Consider the following 25,375-nt stretch of genomic DNA (forward strand, 5'->3'; position numbering starts at 1 on the left):
CAGCCTAAAGTTCAGAGCTGTGCTCTGAGGATTTTCTCCTCCACTCACATTGGGGTTTGAATCATCACTGGACTAGTCAGCAGAGGCCAAGGAAGCGCTAGCACCTTCAACCACGTGGCCATGAGCTGGGGCTTGCTGTGCTTCAAGTGCACAGCCATTGCCATCCTGCTCAGCACAGCGGGGGCAAACCCTACTGGTGCAGCAGGCTGGCAGCTTGCTCTGCAGCCCCTTGCCAAGCACAGTCCCCCCACTGTCTGCCTCATTGCTTACTCCTGCTGCATGTGCATGTGCTGCTCCTGCAGCCCCGTGCGCCTGGCACTACCCTGAGCCTATAGAGGTGGGCAAACCATGAAGCACATGCAGATGGATCGGGGAGTTTAAAATAAATTCTGCTGAGCCTTCAGGATCTGAAATTTGTCTGGACTTTCCACGAGACTCCTTTGTGTCTCTGGGATTTTGCTGAGGAGAACTGTGGGAGAGGGGAGATAATTTAGCTGATTTGTTTCGAACCTCAAACCAGGTTTGAGTGTGAAGTGAAAGTCAGGTTCTTGTTCTGAGCTAGTTTGCCCACCTCTGTGGCAGAACAAAAGGAACTATCCTGGTGCCTGTAACATCAACAAAGGATGCTTTAACACCTAAACCTCACCATGCACTTGAACTCTCTGAGCTGTCCTCTTTCTAGAGCAGGCCAGGCCCAACCCCCACCCCAGACTGCTGCTGGGCTCAAGCTGGTCCATGCTGTTGCAAGCTTGGTCATCTTTGAGTAGCCCTTGACCTCTTGCCCATTGGCAGAAACCCACTTTGAAGGCACTCCGTTAGAAATGCCAATGGGTCACTCCTGGAAGCTCATGCTCAGGTGATGGTTTCTTGCCCTGCTGGGGCAGAGGCTCTTGGTCCCTTTGTACCTTGCGTGTGGGAGCAGCAGAGTTCTGGTTACTTCTATTTCTTGTGCTGGTTCCCAAGGAGACCCCTCTCTCTTCCCCCAGATGGTTCATCTCATCCTCACAAGGCCATGCTGGAGATGCCCTAGGGAGATGTGGTACCCTTCACAGAGAGAAGCCCATTGTGGGTGTTCTGCCACTCCCTGCATTGCTTCCCACAATGGTCTTAGTGAGAACTGCAGCCCGGGGTGCTCAGATATACTGTTCATTTAGCTCTTGAGACCCTAAATTCAAGCCCAGTATAAAGCAGACTCACTCCAGTGTCTCTGCTTGTCTTTTTGGCCTTGACTAGTGCTTTAATCATAGTTACCTTCCTTTCTCCTTCCCCAAGTTTTTAGACAAACCAGAAGATGTTTTGCTAAAGCATCAGGCCAGCATCAATGAGCTGAAACGGACCCTGAAGGAGCCCAACAGCAAGCTGGTTCACAGGGACCGGGACAGGAGGCTGCCTTCCTCTCCAGCCTCTTCCTCACCCAAGCATGAGGAGGAGACTCCGAAGGGAACCCCAGAAAAGGACAGCGAGGTTTGTTCTGCTGCTTTTTTTATGGAGGGGATCAGACTGTTCACAGGGAGGTGTTCATCAGCTGGTGGGCTCCTGGTCTCTGTCTCCATTGTAGCCCTGAGGAAAGCATGGTGGGAATTGTGTGTTGGGCACACTGGATAAAGACAGAGACCCATGGCCAGGCTGTTATCTCTAAGTTCGTTAATGAGCTAACTGTTTTCATGCTGCTGGTAGTGAGCTCCCCTTGTGTCCAGACACTGCATGGGGTCAAACTTCTCCTTTTCTGGGGGCTGTGAGTTGGGCTGAGGCTTCGTTAGTCCATGATATGGGGCCTTCTTCACCCCTTACCCTATCAGAGCTGCTGCTTGTCAGCATCTGTTACAGTTCTTGTCCAAGGTGTGTTCCCAGGAATGTGGGACCAGGATCCTGTGCTTAAGTGCCCCATGGTGCACTCAGCTGTCAAGACCTTGTTGATGGGAGCAGGAGGAGAGTGAGCAGTGCTATTGTGGGATCTTGCACTCATGTCCTCTCATCCTGGCATTTTATCTGCTGGCTTTGCAGTGGTACCTGTGCCCTGAATGAGAATAGAAAGTGCCTGGGTCACAGCATGGGAGGGCTGGGGTGTGCAGACCACCCTCACTGCTGGAGGGGAGCGGACGTGCTGCAGCTGATTGCTGTGTGGGGTTGGGCTGTCAGTTGGGTCAACCCTGGCAGCACAAGTTGTGGGCATCAATGGGCTGTGAGCACCAGGCACTCTCTGCTTGTTCTCCAAACACTGGCATTCTCTTCTCCGTGAGAGCTGTGCAGCTTGCACAAACAATGCACATGGGTACCCCTGTGCCACAGCTCTGTCCTGAAGTGGTCTCACTGAGAAATGAGAACATGGCACTGCACTGCAAGGAGTTGCCTGCACAACTGGAGTTATGGGGCTGGCTGGCTTGTCGTTGCATCAAAGGCAGAGGTGAGCTGAGAGAGCTCACAAGCCCTCATCAAAGCACCGATATGGAAAGAGGAAGAAGGGTTTCCACGCTGCATTTGTTTTACAAGCAGATGCATATATGTGCAAAGAAAGACCTAAATGGAGGATTTAGAGCTGTCATAGCTGTGATCTCTGTTCGTCCATCCACCCCTTCATTCTTTCCTTCCTTCTCATGTGCTCTCTCTGTCTGTTTCTGTCTCTCTCTCTTTCCCCATGGGTGCTGGGGTTTCCGTGCTGACAGAGGATGGAAGAGGACACCTTAGACGATTTTGCATCTGAGCATGGAGTTTCCCTAAGCATGGAGTCTTTCACGCAGAAAAGCCTTGTCTCTTCTCCTGAGGTTATCACCATCCCTTTTCTTACCTCTGATTTACACAGTTTGCCCTCCCCCTGGTGCCCCTCAGAGCCTCTCCAAGCAGAGTTGAAGCTGTTTGCTGGCATTTCTGGGTGGGTCCAGGATCCTTCACTGGGTCAAGGCTGTTGGTGAAATCTGTTCCCGTGCCTGTTGCTTTGGATCTGTGAGACAGGGTCCTAGGAGACCTGCTGGTAAAGCCCTGGTGGCCAGTGGTGGTGGGGTATCCCCCAGGGTTGGCTCTGCTCTGCATGAAGGTCTGTGCTGGAGCTGGTACCAGAGGTCCCAGGAGGTACAGCTGAGATCCTTGGCACTGTTGCTCTGCAAATATCTCCTCCAGGTGCAACAGACACCCAGCTACAAACTGTCTTTAGCAGTCTTTTGTGTTTTCCTCTGTCTTCAGCTGCAGTTACAGTTGCTTAGGCCCAGGCACCTTGAATTAGGACATCTCTGGATACATCAAAAATATCAGACTTGTGCCTGTACAAAGCAGGATCACTCTACTTTGAAGTCCTTGTTTCTGTGTGTACTTCCAGCACTGCTTGCATACAGGGTTTTATCTCACATTATGGCAGCTCTTTCCCAGGACAGCTGATATAGGATAATACTGAGTAGAAGAAAACTAGTCTTAGAAGCTTGCCTCTGATGTGGTTGGACCCACCCACAACAAAATGTAGTGCACAGCAGTGCTGGGGTGCTGAGTGCAACTAAAAAAGGCAGCAGAGCAAGAGCAGCCTCAATCTGGGGCAGGTGGACAGGGCCAGTGCAGAAATCACAGTAGTGAGGTGGACACACAGCACTTAATGCATGCCTGCAGGCCTTCAGGCCTTCTGCCCTGCAGGGTCCCTCAGGGTGCCAGGGCTACACTGAAGTGTGGGCAGCCAGCTGGTCTCACCTGAGATTTCTCTCCATGCATGAGATTTCTCTCTGTTGATGTATGGGATCTTGCCCACACATGACTGATGGTCTCCATGTGGAACTCAGGGTCCCTTGAGGGTGACTGCACAAAAATCAGCACACCTGCAAAGTTGGCATCGTGCTCAACTCGAATGTCCCTTGGTGTCCATGGAGTTGCTGAGGTTGGGCAGCAACCCATGGTGTCAACCACCACCTACACACGGCCACTTCTTCCCCCTCCCCACTTTGCTTGTCCTGCTGAGGGAGGGGTGCTAGATTAGAAGGTGAATGGAGTCCCCTCAGCTTTGGTGATGGTATGTCATGTTGATCTTGGTTCATTCATTCTTCTCTTCTTCTTGTAAAGCTCACATGTTCCTTTCTGGTGAGCCAGGTCTCCCTGAGGAGCCAAAAAAAAAAAGCCACAAGGCAAGTACATCAAACAGTGCCAAAGGAAAAAGCCACCTCTCTGCCCTGGGCTCCTCCAAGGTTTTGAGTTTTGCCTGCAGACATCAGGTGTCTGCTCTATCTTGTTTCATTTCTTTGCTGTCTCCCAGTTTGTCCTCTCTTGTAACGTGTAGGCCACTGTGAAAATGTCCTTCCTAGGTATTCCTGTTCTCTGGAGGAAGTTGTTAGCGTAGATGAAGAAGATTTGAGAGCAAAATCATCCCTTGGGATGTCAAAATTGCTCTGTGGTCAGACCAGTGTCTTCACCTCTTAGACTAAGCTTCTACCTTGGCACACTCTGACCTGCCAGGTTCTCTGCTCTCCTGGAGGACATGCCCATGTATCCAGTTATTTGCCCTGAACATGCACAGGAGCCCTCAAGCTCTGAAGACCCCCAAGCTGTGGAACCAGGGCTGTGGCCAGAGATGGCTTTGAGCCATCTGAAGCAGAGAGTTCAAAGCATGCCACAGAGTAATCAGTGTTTCCCTGGAATAGGCCATACTCATCCCAGCAAATCTGATGATTTGAGATTAATCTGGAGTGGTATGATGTACTGCTATGGATCAACATGTTGTTTCAGGCTTCAGAAGACTTAAGGCTCTTTGATATCCACTTGTATTAGAGCCTTAACTCGGAGCAGGAGCCTGACCAAGCTCATCATCTTTGTCCAGAGAAGCTCCCCTCTGAAGGACTGTGATTTTCAACCAGAAGAAGGGAAGGAGAAGACTGAAGAGATGCATACCTGTGCTCATACCTTATCCATTGATGTCTTGGCTGCAAAAACAAACAAACAAAAAAAGGGGTTGAGCAGTGAGGCTGCAGTGCAGGAGCAGAAGAGAAGTAAGCAGTCCCCTGGCTTACTCACCCATAAGCATTCCTAGTGTCAAGAAAGTGCCAGAAGCTGGCATGGGCATCCTGGCAGGATCAAGGCATCCGTTGAGGTAGTGGTAGTGTTGCTTCAGGGGTGAAATACACCCATGAAATATGGAGATACTCCTGGGAGTCACTGACCACCTCCGCTGCATCTTCTGTGGAATGAAAGGGAATGAAATTAGCGTGAGAAGCCCACTGAGAGACACAGGTGTAGAGAAAAGGACTTGGAGAGTAGACAGTGTTTTGGAAAAGAGGTTACACTCAGGAGTGATACCAGGGAGGCTTCTGCAAGTGTTGATGTAGGAAGCTGGCAGAGGATGGGTCCACAGAGGGCTCAGCCTCCTATGGTGCTTCTGTGCAGGGCTGCTGGCTACGGCAGGGGAGGGGAACCCCACCCAGAGCATGCAGCCAGCAAGTATGGCATGGGGTCACTCTGCAGTACCTGATCCTAAGGGAGAGTGCCCGCCATGGTGGGTACACATGGCCACAAATGAAACAGAGTGGCCAGCTGGGTGCTGTGTTTGCTCACAGCTCTGTGGGGCCTCAGCTGAAGCACAGCTCCTGGTGGTTCTCATGGCAGATTTTCATGGTTGCTGTGCAATAGCCATAAACTCTAATCAGAGCCCAAGAGAGAAAGGAGCCAGTGTGAGGCCCATTGATGGCCCAGGTGGTGCTGGAGCCACAGCCTAAAGATGCTGTGTGGCAGGAGCCACAGGCTTTTCTTTGGCATCGGTTTTAAACTGAGAAAAGTTAGAATTAGATGACATGTTAGGAGGAAATTATTTACTGTGAGAGCAGTGAGACACTGGGACAGGCTGCCCAGAGAGGCTGTGTATTAACCCAGTGCTGGCGATATTCAAGGCCAGGTTGGATGGGGTGTTTGGCAATCTTATCTAGTGAAAGCTGCCCGTGGAAAATATATGGTCTCTAATGTCCCTTCCAACTCGTATCACTTCATGATTCAGGGATTTTTTAATCAGCCCCCTGTGGAAGCCTTTCTATTATCATTTATGTATCCTCCCTTCTTTCTCTCCTCTGACCTTAACTTATCTCTTCTCTCTATGCTTCCCTCTGCCCTCTGTTTTTCCTTGTTCATTATCAGTTATTAGGTTTCCATTTCAGGTGCAATGATTCCAAACATTCAACCTGACACTCCCTGTATAACGCATTGGCAGTCCAGCTCTCCTTGGCACAGCATGGTTTTCCTAGTTTGAACAGGGAGAGCACAACTAGCTGCACTCCTCTGAGGCTGCTGTACACAGTGGTGGTGCAGGAGGTCAGTCTTTCTCATCCTACAGAAGCAGTGCTGGCTCTGTCCTGCAGGCCTGTGCCTTGGGCATCCCATGTTGTGGACTGAGCCAGCCTAGGATAGGTACAGGAGCCCTGTGGTAAGCTCTGCAGTACTGTGCCCACAGCTCTGCCCTTCATGTGTGTGCCATGTACCCCAGGATGGCTGGGGAGGCTGCTGGGCTTCCTCATCAGTACAAAAATGCTCATTGCTGTTTTCCTCCTGCTCTGTCGTTCTGGGTTATTTTCAACCTTCTGTTCCAGAAGTGGCTGAATTTTAACAGTACTTTGTCCTTGGAGCCTGTGATATCTTCAGGTATCTTGTGGGACCAACACATGAATGTACTGAGTGTGTGTAGAAACAGTGATCTTAGCATCCTCCTCTGCACAGCAGCACTGGTGCATTTTGTTGTATCACAGACTCGCTGTGTCCTTGCTGCAGGATGCTCTGTAGCCTTCACCTGGTCCTTGCTGCAGTCCCTGCAGCTATCTCAGCTGCCAAGCCCACAGGCTTTTACATTTATAGGTAATCTCGTACAGGTTACTTTTCTGAACTGCTGAAACCTTCACCAGAAACCTCTGCTAAATAATTGGTTCTGTGAGTGAATTTGGGCAGTGGCATCTAGTAAGAAAGGGAAAGGGCCTTTCTGATTCTTGAGGTGGCTTCTCTTCTTGCTCACGCTACTTCTTGCTCAGTCTGCTGCAGTATTAGGGCATGTGGATGAAAGTGAAAGTAAAGGTAGTCAAATAAAGACCACTGCTTACAGCAAAATCTCACTCTTTGCTATCACAAAAACTGCCAGAGCCAGTAGGAAAATGGGGGGTCAGAGTTTGAAATGACTCACTGTGCTCTCTTGCTTCATAGAGAGCATCCTAACAGCTCTCAGTCTGTTGTTCCCACTTCTTTATTTCCAAAGAAGTCACAGATTTAGCAGATATGTCAGTAAGCCTTCAATCAGAACAGGACGTGGTTGCAGGCCCTGCAGAGGATAGAAGTACACTGTCATCTTCAGGGCACCAGCCCCCCTTTTATTTTTTCAGTCCCTTCCTTTCATCAGCGAGTTGCCAGGCGCTTCATATAGAGACTGCCTCAACCCTTGCATGTACAATAGTAGTAATTGATCAGTTCCATCTAAGGCAGGACAGCTGTCTGTGACTCATGAAAGCAATCACCAGCTGTTAGGTAAAGTATGTTTGATGCTAACTCTTCTTGCTCCAATTGCAATGCAGGGCTCGGAGCATTGGGTATTTATAGAGAGAGAAACCACTAGGCTGGAAGAGGTAGCTCTAAAGAAAGCTCTGAGAGTCAAGAAGGAAGAAAGACGTGCGGGTACTTCAGAGGTGAAAACGAGTGTGAGCATGTCGAAAGTGGAGATGGCAGTAGGGAAAGCCAAGGAAGTGGCAGGCCAGGAACAACCAGCAGATGAACATCTGGATACCTGGAAGAGAGCAAAAATGATTGCTAGTCCTGAAGACTTTGAGTCTGTCTGGGAGGATGAGACCTATGAGAAGGAAACTGGAGAGGAGCCCAGCACAGAGGCAAAGTGCTTGGCACATGAGAGAGCAGAGGAGAAGTCCAAAGAGAGGGTTGAGGGGGTAACCAGGAGTGAACTAGGTCTGTCCAGGCCACATCAGAAACCTGAAGAGAGACAAAGGGCTGAGACTTTGGGGCCAGGCCCTCTCCATGGAGAAAACATGATGGTGTCTGAGGAGCCTGTTTCTGCATCCTTCAGGAAGCAGGATGCCAGAGCACCAACTGCAGCCACAGAGGTCATTAAAATTAAAGTGAAGTCTAGTGATGACAACACGGAGACTTCTGCTACACAGAGGATCATTTATTTAGGAGATCTGGAGGGAGAGGAGGACAATAAAATGCATCTGCTCACAGAGGCAGGAGGACAGCTCGGCTCAGCAGTGAGGCAAGAAACTGTGGTGAATAGGCCAGGGGAGGGACCAGGGCCCACAGCATGTCTGGGAGAAAGGTCCCAGTGCAGTTCCTCAGTGTATGCACAACAGAAAGCAGTGTCAGAAAAACCTTCTGTAGTGCCAGACCAGCCTGAGACAGGCTGTGATGAGACAAGCCCTTCAGGACATTCTCCCTTGGAGCAGGAGGAAGGTTTTTCAGTGCAGCAAGAGCAAGCATCAGTGAGTCTGACTGGCTGCAAAACACTGGAGGAAGATAAAGGTACACTGTGTTCCCAAGAGGAGGGGTCAGATGAGAAGGATCTGCAAAGGTCAGTAAGAGGATTGAGGCCGTGTACCCTCAAGAGGGCTGATGACCCCAGACAGAGCCCAGGACAGAACCCAACTGCAGGAGAGCAGTGGGGTTTGGAAGTCTCCACAGAAGAGTGGGAGCTCTCAGAAAGAAGTCTATCTGGTGAGAGGGAGGAGAAAAGCTCCACAGTTGTACTACAGATGGAAGAGATAGAGACAAAATTACCCCTATCAGGTGTGCCTCAGCAGAGCTGCCCTCGTGCCACTGTGGGGCTGGGGGAGGGTGAACCCAGCACTCCCACCCCTGGCATTCTTCCTCAGCAGCTGAGCCCTGCAGAGCCAGCCCAGGAAATGGAACTCGAGGGCAAAGACCTGTCCCAGAATACCAGCCTTGTGAGAGATGTGGGCACACCTGAGGATATGAACCCCTCAGCAGAGGTGGCATGCAAGGAGGCAAGCCCTGCAGTAGGTAAAGAAGCATTTGAGGACACAAGCCCTGTAACAGAGGTGAAAATACCCAGGGATGTGAGTCCTGAATCTGTAAAAAAAAAACAAGACATGCACTTTGCTACACAGAAAACATACCAAGATGCAAATGCTATTGCAAGAGGACCACACCAAAGCAAGGGCAGTGCAGCAGAGACAATCCCGCTCAGAGATCCTGTCACAGGGGAAGTGGTCCAGAACTCAGATCCTACTGCAGCAAAGGGAACCCTGAGAAATACAGAAGAGGTATGCCAGGAGGAACAACTTGTGATAAAAGGGCTTTCCCAGAACGTAGAGCCCACATCAGGAGAGCTGATAGGAGATGAAGGCATGGAACAGCTGCCACCCAAGGCAGAAGAACCAGAACAAAAAGCTGAGACCATAATAGGACACCTGCCCCAAAAGGGTCCTCAGTCTGGAGGGGTACTTCACACTGCAGATACCAAAGCACAAGAGCCAGCCTGTGACTTGGAGTTTAATGCCGGACAAGCTCTGCAAGGCAGGAGCTCTATGGCAGGAGAAACTGCTAGAAACAGTGAGCTTGCTCTGGAGCAGTCACTGCAGTCTCCAGGAGATGCTGATGTCTTGCATTCCCACTCCTCTATAACAGGTTTGTGTCAAGGCAGCAAGTTGTACCAGCTCTCAACCTTTGTGTGTGAAGGTGGGGAAGAGGTGCAAGTGAGCAGTGGAATAGAGAAGAGAGAGTCTGGGCCATTGATGTATACTGCGGCAACCGAAGCTGTGCGCCAGGAGCACAGAGGTGTCACTGAAGCCCCACTCCTGGGTAGCTGGCAGGATGGTGACAGCTACAAGAAAACCTCGGTGGCATCTAAGATTAAGATGTTTGAGCAAAATGAATCTGAACAATGGACAGCCCAGGAAGGACAAGAGCATGTACATGCATCTGAAACTGAAACAACAGCAAAAGCAAAGGGAAAGACGAATCTGTCACAGGACACAACTTTGAACACAGCCCCCATCACACCTGCAGTGAAGGCAGGTGCTCCAGTGGGATCTCTGTCCAGTGTGGACTCCTTTGCCTTCAGGCAAGGAGCCGGTCCAGGAGATTCCTCACAGCTCCTGTCTCTGAAAGAAGGTGTTTTTGTTGATCTGGAGCATGAAGGAGAAGACAGTGCTGACCTGGCTTCCTCTGACTCCGGCTGTGAACTCACACTGGCAGAAGCCGTGGTAACTTCTAATGAACTGTCCGGATGGAAAGTTCATGCGCATGTTGTGTGGCTCTTTATTTACCATGTTCAGTGGCACCTCACACATCCATTGACTGAGAACAGTTGCTTTGCATCCCCTGTCCTTTTATGTATGTGTGTGTGTGTGTGTGGTCAGGCTTATTTGCTGAATGCAGACCTGCTGGCCAGTTGGTTCATTGGCTTTTGTTTTGTGACACCTCCCCTCTGCCCAACATTTTGGCTACTTGGAGAATGCCACCCAAGCTTCATATCCAGGAACAAGAGAGGGAGATGGGGGGGGTGGCTTAAGGAGCTGCGAGTCCATCACAGATGCGCACACACCAAGCAGCAGTGCCCACGCTTCCAGCTTCACCCTTGCATTTATTACGTTGATATCCCTTCTTGCTTGGCTCATCAGCCTTACCCATCCTACCCTGTCTTTGGCAAGCTGGTGGCTGGATGATGAAATAGCTTTCTTTGCTCTTGTAAGCACTAGATCAGCTTCTTTAGAGTTAATTTCCTTAAAACTAACTGTTTTCTCTGATCCAGAGCAAATATCAGGAACCAAGTGGGGAAGAAAAGGATTTATCTGACCCGTCATTAAAATCTACCATGAAAGAAGAGAATTTAAAGACTGCTGTTCCAGTGGTCTTAAAGGTCTCAGTGCTGTTCTACTAATTGCTTCTTGCCGTAGTGTGATAGCTCACCTTAAGCAGCTGAGGACTATATGCTTCCAGCTCCTCTCCCCATTGTAGAGCTGTTATGAATGTATTTGTACATGAACACACAAACGTATGCAGGCGTGTTCCCCTTGAGTTTGTTTGTCACCCTGTTTCTCATACCTCTCAACCTCCCAGCACTGCAAACAAAAGGTGCCTGAGCTGTCAGAACCTGGCACATTGCAGGGGATGGCTCTAGCTGCAAATGCTTGGACCATAGTCCAGGAGCTAGGCTTCCCATGGCATCAGCTGGCTTGGAGCTAATCCTGAAGCTAAAGAGGAGCTGATCTCCTAAAGAGAATCAAAAGCAAGTAAACGCATGGGTTTTGATTTCCTATCACTTCATAGCAAAACGGCAAAGGGAATGCACCCTCTGATGGCAGAGTTGAGAGATATGTCCATGTCTGGGGAGCAGCTAGTGCAGGGATGTCTTCCCTCGGCTCTGATTGTGCTGTCAATTACACTGACTGAACACACAGTCTGCATCCCTAGGAGCCAGTCCTTTGGAGGGCGCTGGGAGGTGGGGGGGGCGTGCTGTGCCTGGCCCTCTTCTGGGGCATTGCCCCGCCAGCCGCACGTGGATGCTCCGCTTGGGCTGAGCTCAGTGCAATTGGCACACTCCTTCGCTTCTCCACCAACCTACCTGGCTGATGGGACACTTTTCTCATGCTCGGTTTTTCTGACGTTTGGTAGCATTGGCGTCTGAGCTGTTTCTGAATGTCTCTTAACAGAACTGTTGTTTTGCATACATCTGCTTTCACCAGGTGTGGTGATGTGCCTCTAAGCTGGCCAAGCTTTTCTGTGTGACTGACCTTTTTTTTCAGTGATTAATTACCACTAGGCTTTTGGCAAAATGGGATTGAATAACCCTTCTCCCCACACCCCTGCAAAGTCGCTGCTGTCAGAAAGGTTTTGGTTTCCGTGCTTGAGTTGTGTTTGACTCTACTCTGTGATGTTTGCTGCTGCCTTTTCTCTTCTTCCTCCCCTCTCCTCCATTGGCACAGCCAGCGCTGCCATGCCACACAGTGCTCACTGTCTCCATGTCTCTCCGTCATTGTGTCTCATTCAGAGAGCAGGCTTGAGGGAGGGCACCGAGGAGAAAGTTAAGCCACCTCGGCACAGGGCTCCTGAGAGTGACACTGGTGATGAGGAGCAGGACCAGGAGAAGGACTCGGTGTTTCTGAAAGACAACCACCTGGCCATCGAGCGCAAGTGCTCCAGCATCACGGTCAGTTCAACCTCCAGCCTGGAAGCAGAGGTGGACTTTACAGTGATCAGTGACTTCCATGGGACAGCCTTTGAGGACATCTCCCGGAGCCTGCCTGAGCTGGACAAGGACAAGACTGAGATGGAAGATGAAGGCCTGATTTCTTTCCAGCAAACTGACAGAATAGTTCCTGGATTGGAAGAGGATGGCAGAGCTAGGGAGAAGGTCGCCCAGCCCAGCCCAGACATCTCCCAGCTAGAGGTACACAGGGAAGTTGTTCTACCAAGGTTGTTTTGGTGCTACCATCTCTCCATGTTCTCTGTCCTGGTGCCTGGCGTTGCCTTGTTGATGTGCAGTCTCACATCAGTTTGGAAGAGCATGCTAGTATTCATACAGCCCTGGGTTTCTGTCCAGTGTTAACTGTTTTACTGTCATGCATGCTGTTGTCTGTCTTGCATGGTTCTTTCAGTTTGGCAGGTGCATGGTGCTGTCTTGTGTTTTGTGAATCTGATAACCAGGAAGGTCATCTTCATCTCTTCATGCACTGTGTCTGGCTGCCTACCCTGCCCCTTGCGTCACTGCAGCAAATCGGAAGCTGGGAGGACATGTTCTGTGTTATAATCAATGGCCCCATCCCTGTGTTTTGCATGAAGTTTGAGTGCAAAGAGAAACGTGCTCCTAATTAACCTGTCTGGTAGTGCCTGTTTGGGAGAGATTGACAAAGTAGTTTGTGGGAGTAGCCCCAAGGGTGGTGGAGGTCAGTCCGGCCAGGAGTGCTTATCAGGAGGGCTGAGGAAACTGCATGTGGCACAGAAGAAAACTGCAAGCAGAAGTGGAGCACGTGCCTCTGAGACAGGACAGTAGGGCCAACCCCACCTCGGACAAAATGTGTCATGGCCTCTGTGCAGGCACAGGGTTTCCTGTGTGCTCAGCTCTGTCAGCACCGGCCACAGCTCCCAGCCCTGGCCAGGTGGGTGCTCCTGGACGTGCCTGCAGCACACGTCCTGCCCTGGATCTGGGAGAAAGCTACAGAAGAAAGTGAGTTTCCCCTGAGCCAGGCCTTCTGTGGGGCACTGTGCAGCGGGCTGCTGGGCCACAGGCTTGGCTTATAGCCTCCGTGGTGCTGTGTGGCCAGTGCTGGGCAGGGACCATGGCTGACTCAGAAATGCTGTGGACTTGCTGGAAATCTCTCTCCATTTCCCAAGTTAGCCTCCATTTGACATGCAGGTGTTACCACAGATGTTGGGGACTGATGGAGTACACAGAAATATGATACAGAAACATGTATCCATGAATCTATCAAAAGAAGATTCTGTAAAAGCCTGGGGATGGAGTATTGGGTCTAATTTAGGGTATGTCAGTCATACAGGGTGCTTTGCGTGGTAGCCATTAGCCTAGGATAGTGACCTGGGCTCTGCTCGTTGTCCAGGTGAGGCTCAGCGTGACACTTGCTGGATATCACACACAGGTGGCACTTGCAGAAGATTCCATGGGAACTGCTCATGCAGGCTGGCTCAGGAGGAGCACTGCTGTAGGGCTGTATCTCATCGCACCCTGGGAAGCAGGGCGGTTTGGAGCAGTGACTGACTTGTGTTTTTTTCTGCAGTCACCAGCCCCAAAAACAGATGCTGTAACAGTCAGCCCGGGGCCAGGCACAAAGAAGACCGACGATGCCTCCATTGCTCACCAGTTCAGCACCCCAGAAGCAGCCCAGGTGACACAGCTGGGTCCAATGGCCCTTCTCCCAGTGGCTCTGCAGAGCCTTGATTCAGCAAAACCTTTCTGCATGCAGCAGTGCTGTGTGGTCCAGTGGCTGAGTGAGGCCACTGGGGTTCTCTGCTTGCACTTGTCTTGCCAGAGTCCCCAAAACATCAAACCAAACCCTGTCTGAACATATCCTGCATTTACTTTTTCATGCCGGCACCACTGCACCCAGCCCCTGCACATAATTCCCCTACTCCATATGCCACATGTCAGCATGTGGGGATGTCTTCAGAGGGCAATGGGCCTGTGTGCATTGCTTCTCTGGCAGTAAGGATTTAAAGCACCATGCCTTCAAAGCACCCCTTCAAAGGCACTTCCAAACTCACTGGGTTTCCTTTGTCTCTGGCAGGTGGAAGGAGGCATGCCTGGCAGCAGAGATGCATCAGCCTCTGTTCGTGCTGTCACCACAGAGACCACACCAACAACCTCAGTAAGCTGGGCTGGTCCCTCAGGGAGCTGGGGCTGCTGCTGTCCCACATGGGCCTCCTCCTCTGAGGAGGGAGACCAAAATAGATCTGCAGGGGTGGGGAGGGGAAGTGAGGGCTCCAGGGTGACCTGCCCTGCTCCAGATCTGCCCTCTGGCTATGCTCACCTGTGTGATGTGTTCAAGCTCACATGTCTGTGTGTTCTGATTTCAGGATAACACCACCAAGCCTGGGAAAGGGGCTGGCTCTATGACAGAGCTTCGCTCTGTGTCACCGGTGAGTGAGCACTGGAGGGAGTCAGCCCCGGGCTGGGGCTGGCAGTCAGGGCTGGGCAAGGTGGTCAGATCATCTCTGCGCTGTGGAGAGAGCTTTTCTGTAGGTCTGAGCTTGGGGTAGCTATTGCCAGCCCTGAAATAGCACACGTCCACTTGGAAGCACAGTGCAGCATCTTTTTCCTTGCTGTGCTCTCTGTTGTGCAAGGCAGAAAGTTGCTCCCTTTGTAGTTCTGTGCCAGTGGAAAGGTGCTGGTAATTTAGGGCCTGGGGACCAGCTGCTTTTCTCTGTCATGCAGATCAGCAGCAGCTCTGCTGGGAAGGAATTGATCACCAGCATATTCAGTGCCACTGCAGAAACCCTCTCCACTTCTACCACTACCCACGTTACCAAGGTAAGAGCATCTTCAAACTGGGCAGCTAGGGAAGGGTCTGATGAAAGCCACTGGAATTTGAGGAAGGTGGATTTATGCTGTGCCTAGTACAGAAGAAGATGCCTTTCTTCTCTTCACAAGCTGAAAAAGTGTATGCTGAGTTTTGGGGAATCATCAGCTGGCTCAGTGCCTTGTTCAGCCCAGCTGTTCTACCCACCCCATTCAGCCAGATGCAACTGCAGGGGACTTCAGACACGGCTGACCTGTGTTTGACAGACATCAGGTGCTCATCACTTGCGTACCATCCACATGGACTGTGCCTGAGTGCCATGCCCACCTCCATGCCTTGGGAAGGAAGGGAGTCATTGGGCTGAGAAGGAACTTGATGTTGCTGGAGCTCTGTGCCCTGAAGGCAGCAGCAGGGATGGAAGTGACTGCAGTAGACTGTCACCAGTATGTGTTCAACTCCCCTGTCCATGCAACTGGTGCATGTGTTCCCAGACATATCTGGAGCCAGAGCCTAGATGCTCCCTGCCCAGAAATCCCACAGCACAGCTCCCAGGTACCTCACGTCTGTGCCAGAGCACCTCACTTTATCTCAACTATGGGAGTCATGTTTATCAGATTTATTAGAGCTGGAGCAGCTTAAAGTAGGGGGGATAGATGACAGAAGGTTAAGGAGGGATAGTTGCATCAGTGGATTTCACCCATGGCTACTTCATTCCCAAATAAAATACACGTAAATAAAATAATCCAGCGAGAGATTTGAGCAAGCAAGAGAGGTGCTCAGTACCTGCTGCCGGCCCTTTTCCTTACACATCTCACATTCATACTCCTGTCCACTTCTGCCCTACCTGCGTCATGCTAGCTCTAACTACATCAGGTTTAGTGGGACATACATGAAATAACTCAAGGAGTTCCTAAGATTAGGTTGGCGTTATCTCTTCTCTGGTGGGCAGCTATGTCTTCCAGAAACAACTTTCTGGGCGTCATCTGTCTCCTCTCCCTCACATGCAGGCTAATGGCTTATAAATTCTGTTATCTATTCTGTGACCACGTGCTGCAGGCAAGGCCTTGAATTAGGCTTTTTGCCCCAGAAGCCTGTAGCCTGCAAAGTGTGGGGCTGAGGCAGGTCCTGGGGGGTGCAAATGAGTGCTGTTTCTTCTTGCACAGACTGTGAAAGGAGGATTTTCGGAGACCAGGATAGAGAAGCGCATAATTATCACGGGAGATGAAGATGTGGACCAGGACCAGGTAGGAGCAGTTATTGTGTCCCCAGGGCATGCAGTGGTGCTCACAGGAAACCCCAGTTTCATCTCAGAATGAGTGGTGTCCATCAGCACCTACTTGGCCTGTGAAAGAGCAGGAATGTTTGGCTTCAGGAAAGCACTTCAGGAAAGTAGCAATGAATGGGTTCATCATTCTGGTTTCTAGGCACTGGCTTTAGCCATCAAAGAGGCAAAACTACAGCATCCTGACATGCTGGTAACCAAAGCTGTGGTATACAGAGAAACAGAACCTTCTCCAGAGGAAAGGGACAAGAAACCTCAGGTAGGTGGAGAAGTCATCAGGTACAATTTATGTTTGCTATGTATGTAACTGTACAAGTGCCACTGCATGTCCCTTTTCTCCATATGGTGTGGAATAACACAGCAAAGTCCCTTGCAAAGGTTCTTCACTGACGCTGGCCCAGTCCCCCATGTGATTGCATAAGCAGAGCATGTGTTTCCACACTGCATGGGCTTTACTCACCTTCCTACTCAAAACGGCCAGCGCACATTTCCGCAGCTGGCCATTATCAATGTTTGGGACTGACCCCATCAACTGCAGGCTGCTCTTGAAGTGGCAGCTCTTGGCCAGTGCTTCCAGTGTGACTGTGACTGCAGGCATGGCTGTGCGGTGGTTGTTAGAAAGCCAGCACCACAGTCACCAAATCATGGCTGCCAGCGTCTTGCTCTGTTGAGGAGTCAGAATCATTTGCATGTAAAGAGGAAGGACTTGCTTGTCCACTCTGTGCAGGGAGTGAAAGAGGTGATACCCATAATGCAGACATACTGAGAAACTTGGCTGCAGGTTTTGCAAACCCATTCCCAGGATTTGCACCTCCCCACATAGGCCTCAGAGCAGACACATCCTCTTTTCCAGAGCAAAGCTGGCTTGAGGAGTCATGCCCCACTCTTACCCCCTTGCTCTGACCCCTTTTATAGAACCATACAATCACAGAATCACCAAGGTTTCTTGTTCCTTTATACCCCAGCAGCCAGGATGAGTTCAAGCTGAGCTTTTGCCTTTCTGATTTTCTCTCTACACATCTTAACGAGTTCTCTATATTCTTTTTGAGTTGCCCATCCCTCCTTCCACAGGAGGTAGATTCTCTTTTTCTCTCAGAGCCTCAAGAATAGCTCCCTATTCATCCACGCTGGTCTTTTACCCCGCTGGTTATTTTGCAGCCCAGGGGGACAGTCTGCTCCTGTGCCTTTAAGACTTTCTTCTTGAAGAGCAACAGGCTGTCTTGGACCCCTTTACTCTCTAAGACTGAACCCCAGGGGACTCCCCCTCCTGGTCTTCTGAACAATTCAAAGAGAGCTCCCCTATAAGAGACCGCAGCAGCTTTTTTGCAGCAGAGCTATGGCACAGCCCAATACACTTCTGTATCAGAGCAGCTAAGGGGCAGAGGAGCATGCTGAAAAAGGGAAAGGAGGTTTGGAAGGCAGCTGCACTACATGTATGAGAAGCTCCTTAGCCAGCCAGACTGCAGGTGCATTTTGAGAGACATCTTGGAAATGGATTTGGTGTTTATCTCTTATGAAGTCTGTTTATCCTCTATGAAGATTTTGAAAGGCAACTTCTAAGCTTGGATAAGCTTTATTGCATATTGGAGGGTCAGACAGGCCGTTTCATCTGTCTGCTCTCACCTCCTTTAACACAGTATAAATGAGCCTAGATGTTTCTGTATTTCTTAGGAAGTCACCTGATTTTAAGTGAATAGCTTAAATTAAAGAAGCCTTTAGCAGTGATCTGCTGGTATCTCCCCAAACACCAACATCAGCTCAATGAACTGAGAGGTCCAGCTAGTGGCCAGAGGTTCTGGTAAGGAAATACAAACAGTGGCCTGAAGGGTTTGCAAGTTTACTGTCCATTGCTCTCAACAAACAGAAACCCTGTGATGGTCAGAATGTTACAGCACCCCGTGACCAGTCATTTCCATCTGCCTTGTACAGGAATCTTGACCAACATGTTCATGAAGTCAGCATCTGTATTCAGACCTGGAGGACAGTGAAGAAGAAGCCTTCATGCTGGATTTGTCAGCAAAACATAGACATCCTGGCTGCAATGTTCATGGCTAGAGACAAAACATTTTTAAAAAAGGAATAGCAAATATAATATATATATATATATACATACATACATATATATATATATATAAAAAACAGGAAACAAAATGCATCCTTGCACTGCTGCTATATGCTGGAAATGAATAGCAAACAACACCACCAACAAAAAAAAACCAACCCTCTTTGCAGAAAAATTGAAGAATTTGCTGGATTGGTGATTAAATAAGGTTTAAAAATCATACTAATAACAGTAAAACAATAAGCCACCATCTTGCATGTTACATTAAAGGATACACAATCATGAGGTCATTTGTTGCACATTGAATGGAAACAAAAACTGCTTTGCAACAAAGCAAGAAATAAGCAAACTGACATAAAACAAACACAGGCAGAAGCAAAACCATTCCCCACCTCTGGAAAGAAGAGAGAAAAACATTGAGTTTATTACTTTAGTTATTTTCCAATTTGGAAGTGTGGTTTCGCCCTCCTCCTCATTCCATGCTGGTTCTTTTGCATCTTTTGTGGTTCTGTTAACTCTTCCCCTTCTGTTCTTTACCTTCTTCTCTGTGCACTTGTCTAACCTCTTGTTCTCTGAAGGTATTTAAGGATGGAGTTCATTTCAAACAGAACAAATGATATGCATATGGTTTTTCATTTATAAAAATGCAGCCTGTAGGGGTTTCGTATGGATGTGCATTTAAGTTATGTATATTATTATATATAACAAGGGGGGGTGAGGGGGGAGGGGAAGAATATTGAAATGATTCAACAGTGCTGGTAAACATGATGCCATTTTAAAATTATTAACTATTGGATTGACTTTGGTTGGTGTACTTTGAGTCTCTCAGATCACAATAGGACTCCTCGTCCTGCAAGGAGAGAATGGAGAAGGTATCAGCCACTGCTGTTTTGAGGGAGAAGGGGAGGGGGAGAGGTGGGAGCCATCCTGTTGGCTGATCCGCGTGGTAGCAGGAGGTCTGGGTTTGCTGTTTTGTGTGGGTTGTTTGGAAGTGGTCTGTCAGTGGTGAGTTGGAAGGGTGCTGGAATCGGTTCATGCTCCTCGTGCAGCCCTAGGTAAGGGTCCTCTCCCTGGCCCCCACCCAAAGGTACCAGAACCAGCTGGAAACAAGGTGACAGCTGCAGGGTTCATTGCTCCTCTCCAGCTCACTGAGCTGTGATGATAGTTGGGTTGCTTTGGATTGTTTCTGGATCCCAGCAATGGGGTTATTCGAGTTTTGTAGTAGGAAGGGTTGGAAGCAGAGCAGTTGTTCCTGCTCCCATTCCTGCTGCCCGGGGCATGATGGAAAGGCTGTCTGAGGCACTGAGGTTTGGTGGTGGTGCTGGAGGGTGAAGGCAGTCCTTCCCCAGCCTTGCCTCCAGGTGCTGCCCAAAGGCATGGACGGGAGAAGTTGCACTGTCATGGAAGAGCATCCCAAGTATACAAGGCTGGGCAGCAGAGCCCAGGCCCTCTACGTAAGGAGGCACTTGTCAAGGTGGTGTCAGTGGTGCTGCCTGCCCCACAGCCTGACAGCTTGGCCTTTAGAGACAGGCCTCCTCTGTGGCTGCCTTTGGAAGGGGATAACAGGCTAAGCCCAGGGCCTGGTGCACTGTGAACCAGGTGGTTAGAATAGACTTGGAACCAAAACCAGAAAGAAAAGGAAAAAAAAACAGGTTTCATTTTATTTTATTTTATTTTATTTTATTTTATTTTATTTTATTTTATTTTATTTTATTTATTTTTTTAATAATTATAGCTCCTGCAGAAACAAAAGGGGCCACAATTCTACACCATTTTGCCTTTAGTCTCCCACCCTTCATACAGACTGTGCCCAGATACAGGTGTACTTAACCAATTCCACAATGTATTTGAGGATGACAGTGAGAAGGAAGATCCTGAGCCGTTAGGGTGCTGCGGCAGACCACACTCAGCTCTTTTGTCCTGGTCTCTGTCAGCCTTGGTTTACCAGCTGCTCGTTATGATGTCCCCATGAAGTCTGTGCTCCTTCAGGTTTATCGGTTTCCCTTACAAACATGGTAAACCTGAGCACAGGCTGCTGGGGCAGGGGACAGCTGCTGGCTGATGGCAGTGCTGTCACATCCCTGAAGGGGTCGGTGGTGGTGACTCTCCCTCAGCTTCTGTCCAAGTGCGGTCAGCTGCTTGTGACCTGCAGCTTTTAGAGATGAGACCCCAAACCAGAAAGAGTGAAGGGAGCTGCAAAGAGGCTACTTTTCTCTTTGCTTTTTAAATGCACCCCAGGCAGCTGTCAGTTGCGGTTGTACTTTCAGAGACACCGGGTGACAGAGGACCTGCTCTCAGTGCCTGTGCAGGGCATCCAGACATTCTCACCTATTAGCAATGGCCCGCACACTGCGCTCACTGTTCCTCGGCACACTGTGGTTTATACTCAGAGGAGCTCACATGGCCTTCATACTCTTACAGCCACCCGCTGCTACTCTGAAGCTAAGGCACCTGCTTTTGGCATCACCTGCACAGTTATCAAAAGGAAGGTTACTGCTCAAACTAGTGGCCTTATACAGTTAGAGCTGACCTGAGCGTGGATTCAGACGAGTTATATTTGGAGTGAGCGGACCCCATTCTGTGGTTTTTACAGCTTGTTTAATGGGCGACAGCATTTCAATTAGAAAACGACAATAAATAAAAGCACCAACAAACAAATAGGATGAAACCAACCTGCCAGGCTGGGGCAGCTCAGCATGGTGTGTTTTCTTCCAGGGGCCTTTCTGCTGCAAGGGGCGGGAGACATGAGTGCCTGTTTTTACCCGATCCCACAGATTTATTCCAAACCTGGCCTGCAATTGCATGAGTGATAGTAACAGTAACAATAACAATAATGTTTATATTTGAAAAGCACCTTACCAACCAACTGCAGTGCTCTGCTGTTCCTTCACTAACTCCCCTTTTCCCTTATTCTTCTTCTCCCCCCTCCAGTCATGCTCCTTTTCAGTGCTCGGTGGTGTACGCGTGTGTGCTCACTGTTCTTGTATTCAATAAAAGTGAAATAAATGTGTTTGAGGCTAAACCAGCTCTGCGGCCTTTTCAGACTCCTTCCCACCAAAGAGGATGCGCAGATGGGACAGGGGCTCCATGCAGGGGCTGCATAGCGGGCTGTCCCCCATAGGTATTGTACGTGGTGGTTGGTGGTGATGCTGCATGGCTGTCCTGCCGTGGGCTGTAGGGTCACCCTTTGGGGTTGGAGGTTGCCATTTAGTGTCAGCGTTAAGCGGGTCACCATTGTTGGTTAGGGTTGGGTATTAAGTGTTACCTTTTGGGATATGTTTGAGGGCTACAGCTTAGGGTTAGTATTAAGGGCTAAGGGTTACCCTTTTGGGAGATGGGTTGAGTTACCCTTTTTGGTTAGAATTGAGGAGTACGGGTTAATATTTTGGGCTATGGATACGGTTACCCTTTTGTGTTAGCGTTAAGCATTCAGGTTTCTCCTTTTGTGTTAGGATGAAGGCTCACTCATTTGGGGTTACAGTGAACGGCTTGGGGTTACCAGTTTGGGCTACCAGTTACCCTTTTGTGTTAAGGCTAAGTATATGGGCTATCGTTAAAGGTTACACTTTTGGTTCATGGCTAAGGTCCCCCTTTGGGTTGCGGTTGAGGGTTACTCTTTCGTGTTACTGTTAATCGTGAAGGATTACCCGTTGGTTAATGGGGGCGGAGGGCGACCGCTTCTGTGTGGAGACCGGATGGAAGCAGAGGTTCGGCTGTCGGGGCGTCACGTCGAGCGGCCGCAGCGCAGCGGGGCTCCCCGGCCTCCGGGACCGCGCGGAGGCGGAACGAGTTGCGGCCCGGAACGTTCGTGCGCGGCGCAGGGGGCGGCCCGGGCGCAGAGCGGAGGAAGGACCGCGCGTTTCCGGCCCTGTCCGCCCGCCGCGATGATGGCGGGGCTGCGGGCCGATCCCGAGCTGGCCAAGCGGCTCTTCTTCGAGGGTGCCGCCGTGATCGTCCTGGGCGTCCCCGAGGGCACCGAGTTCGGCATCGACTACAGCAGCTGGACCGTGGGGCCCCGCTTCCGCGGCGTCAAGATGGTTCCGCCCGGGGTGCACTTCGTGCACTGCAGCGCGGCCCGGTCCGCCGGCGGCACTGAGACGGGACCGCGGGCCGGGCTGTTCCTCTGCCTGCGGCCCCGGCAGGTGCGCGCCCTGCGCTGGGAGCCGGGCAGCGAGGAGCTGCGGGACGCGCCGGGAGAGGAGGAGGCGCTCGGGAGGGACCTGCGGGACATGGACGCGTTCCTCGGGCCGTACCCGTACGACACCGTGAAGAAGTGGATCGCCCTCAGCAGCTTCGTGGGCGAGGCGGCGGTGGAGCGGCTGCGGCCGGAGAGCGGGCGGATCTGCGCCTTCTCCGAGGTGCTGCCGGTGCGGGAGGGACGGCTCGGCCGGGACCGCGCGGGGCAGAAGCTGCCGCCGTACGACGCGGGGTGCGGGAGTTACGCCGAGGGCGTGGCCAGGCTGCCCGAGATGCGGCCCAGAGCCGGAACCGAGATCCGCTTCACCGAGCTGCCGCGGCGGACGTACCCCGAGGGAGCCAGCCCGGAGGAGATCACCAGGCACTGCATGGACCTCAGCTACGCGCTGGAAAACGTCATCGCGCGGCGCTACGCCGGGCGGCCGCAGGACCTGCTCGGTGAGTGCGCGGCGGGGACAGCCCCGGACGGAGCTCCGGCCGTGGCCGTGCCGGGGGGCGGGTGCTGAATGTGGAGGGGCCGGGAGCCCGGCTGGGCTGAGTTGTGAGCGTTTGTTTTTCACGTGGTCTGTCGTGTTACACGAGTCATTCGTTATCAGAATTCCTGCGGGCGATTGGAGGGGAGGCGAAGGTGATCGCATCGGGTGCAGGTAACAATCTTCAGAGCCACCGGTTCTGGCTGGTGAGAAGCGCCTGGCGAGGCTGAGTCCTGGCTCTGAAAAAGAGACAAACACTCGTTGCTCACAACCTCCGTTGTTCTCATCCCTGCGTCTGGGGGCAGCGCCTGCAAGCCGTGGTACAGGAGGAGGTGAACGCCTGCAGGGCGCCGGCAGTGGCTGTGTGCAGGTCTGTGCACCTGTGAGTGTTGCAGGTGCTCCTGTAGCTCCTCACTCAGTGCCAGCAGCACCGCCCTGCAGAGCTGGCAGCCACAATTAGGAGCCCTGCCCGGTTACACTGTGCTTTCTCTCCAGATGGGAGAAGAGCAGAGCATTAGGAAATAATCGGTGTTGGCAGTATTGATCGCCATTTGCAGAGTCACTTAGAGGGCTGAAGGTTGTTTATATGCCCAAGCTAAACCTACAGTTTATGCAGTCATCTGCAGAGCTTTTTAGAGGATGTGTGCCTTGGTTATACCTCAGTTTACCTGTTTTGTTTTGTTTTCTGAATACCTGCAGCTGAGTTGCAGTTTGCTTTTATCTGCTTCCTGATTGGGAATGTATACGATGCATTTGAGCACTGGAAAAGACTGTTAAACATCCTGTGCCGTTCTGAAGCTGCCATTGCAAAGTATCAGGACCTTTATGCCAATCTCATCTTTGTCCTGTACCACCAGCTGAATGAAATCCCGTCTGATTTCTTTGTGGACATCGTCTCCCAGGACAACTTTCTGACCAGCACCTTGCAGGTACGGCTGTGCTTTCTCTTGATCCATGGGAGTCAGAACGCAGGGCATGCAGGGCATTGAAACAGATACAGAGAGAAGCTTCAAGAGGAAGTAAGCTGCTGTTGAGTCTGCCAGAGATAGGGAGCCTGTGTCCTCCGTGAGGGCACACTGACATTTCCTTTTACTTTTTCCTGGCGTTGCTCACACAGAAATGACCTCTCTTGTCATCTATGAGCTTGATCTACCAATGCACATCGAGCATTTATTGCCTTCAGCAGATCAAGCATTTAAAGCACCGTGGACTGGAGTTGGTCCGCACGCACGTGCCAGCAAAGTGAGGTATTGAGGGGAGAGGCTGTTGACAGCTGCAGCACAGAGTGAGGCCTGAGTCTTCTCTATTGTGTTTTCCTTGAAGATAGCACTGACCGTGATCTGGTCCATTGGTGCAGGTTTGGAGTTCTGGAGTGGGACAACTGACGTGACTGGGTGGAACCAGCATGTTTGTTTTAAAAGTGATCTGGGCTTTCAGCTGTGTGAAGCTGAACATCTCCGAGAGGGGCTGAGCGAGTGCAAAGTGGTGTCTGTTTGTTGATCAGTTTTTTTCCCCTCCAAATACCATTCGTTTAAAAACACGTGGCTTGGTGTAAAAGAGTGGTGGTGGTTTCTGATCAGCTTGGATGGTGTGCTCAGCCTGCAGGGAAGTTGCAGCTAAATCTTACTGAGGTGAAGGTATGGATAACATATAAGAAGCCTTTCTGCTCCTGCCTGCTTTATGCAAACGTGAAGGTTTCCTGAAATCAGGTTGTTGTTTGTATGGGATTTATGGTCAGTCCAAACAGCAGAAATACACTGCTGGTGCTGAGACAGGCAAGGGCAAACCTGTAAGTCACTCCCAGTCACTGCAACTGCTGATAGATCATCAATACTGGAATAGGCTCCCCAGGGAGGTGGATGAATCTCCATCCCTGGATGTGTTTAAGAGCCATTTGGATGTGGTGCTCAGGGATATGATTTAGCAGAGGGTTGTTAGAGTTAGGGTACTGGTTAGGCTGCAGTTGAACTTGATGATCTTCAAGGTCTTTTCCAACCTGGGTAATTCTATGATTCTATGAATAAACCAAAACTTTAAATCCAAGCAAAATGTGATTTTAAAAATAAGAAACCATAAGCAATTATGTTGGTAAATCTCAGCAGCAGAAACTCGGTGCCAGCAGGATTAGTCGTGTGCCCAGGGTATGTCCGGGGTATTTGATGGAGGTGGGCAGTGCCTTCTCCTTCCTCAGGGGATTGGTCGCATTGCTCTTCTGTGCACTCCACACAAAGAATGCATCAGCCAGCTGTTCCATCCATGCAGTGGGAGTTCTCCAAGCACTTTGTCTTGCTGGTTGTCCTCCCAGTTCAGGGGCCCCTGAGTTGAGTCCTGCATGCCCTCGGATTTCATCTGCCTTTGTTTTTCATGTTGGCTGATGGAGCTGATGCCCTCAGTGTGGCTGTGTTGCCTTCAGTGGCCGCTGGCAGCT

The 25,375-nt window shown here is 50.6% G+C and overlaps 2 protein-coding genes across 36 annotated transcripts in view; both read left to right on the forward strand.

Annotated features, from left to right (window-relative positions):
• EPB41L1 (erythrocyte membrane protein band 4.1 like 1) overlaps nucleotides 1-21,302 on the forward strand; it is a 67,565-nt gene extending 46,263 nt beyond the window's left edge. For 12 of the 33 annotated variants that reach the window (XM_085519886.1, XM_015881256.3, XM_085519883.1 and 9 more), the window contains 12 exons: nucleotides 1,273-1,464; nucleotides 2,664-2,762; nucleotides 7,506-10,163; nucleotides 10,712-10,819; nucleotides 11,951-12,349; nucleotides 13,695-13,802; nucleotides 14,202-14,282; nucleotides 14,491-14,553; nucleotides 14,849-14,944; nucleotides 16,097-16,177; nucleotides 16,358-16,474; nucleotides 18,145-21,302. In XM_085519886.1, the coding sequence (XP_085376012.1) occupies nucleotides 1,273-1,464; nucleotides 2,664-2,762; nucleotides 7,506-10,163; nucleotides 10,712-10,819; nucleotides 11,951-12,349; nucleotides 13,695-13,802; nucleotides 14,202-14,282; nucleotides 14,491-14,553; nucleotides 14,849-14,944; nucleotides 16,097-16,177; nucleotides 16,358-16,474; nucleotides 18,145-18,153 (4,011 nt within the window). In that variant the 3' untranslated portion in view covers nucleotides 18,154-21,302. The remainder of the gene's footprint in view (nucleotides 1-1,272; nucleotides 1,465-2,663; nucleotides 2,763-7,505; nucleotides 10,164-10,711; nucleotides 10,820-11,950; nucleotides 12,350-13,694; nucleotides 13,803-14,201; nucleotides 14,283-14,490; nucleotides 14,554-14,848; nucleotides 14,945-16,096; nucleotides 16,178-16,357; nucleotides 16,475-18,144) is intronic. The other 21 variants (XM_085519892.1, XM_085519895.1, XM_085519893.1 and 18 more) reach the window with 10 other exon arrangements.
• Nucleotides 21,303-22,114: 812 nt separating this feature from the next.
• Nucleotides 22,115-25,375, forward strand: part of AAR2 (AAR2 splicing factor) — a 36,786-nt gene continuing 33,525 nt past the window's right edge. For 2 of the 3 annotated variants that reach the window (XM_015881273.3, XM_015881274.3), the window contains exons 1-2: nucleotides 22,115-22,912; nucleotides 23,647-23,876. In XM_015881273.3, coding sequence (XP_015736759.2) covers nucleotides 22,162-22,912; nucleotides 23,647-23,876 — 981 coding nt within the window. In that variant the 5' untranslated portion in view covers nucleotides 22,115-22,161. The remainder of the gene's footprint in view (nucleotides 22,913-23,646; nucleotides 23,877-25,375) is intronic. The other variant, XM_085519901.1, reaches the window with a different exon arrangement.

This window comes from Coturnix japonica, chromosome 19, assembly GCF_054131305.1.
Source record: "Coturnix japonica strain WE chromosome 19, WE-NBRP24, whole genome shotgun sequence".
Lineage (NCBI taxonomy): Eukaryota > Metazoa > Chordata > Aves > Galliformes > Phasianidae > Coturnix > Coturnix japonica.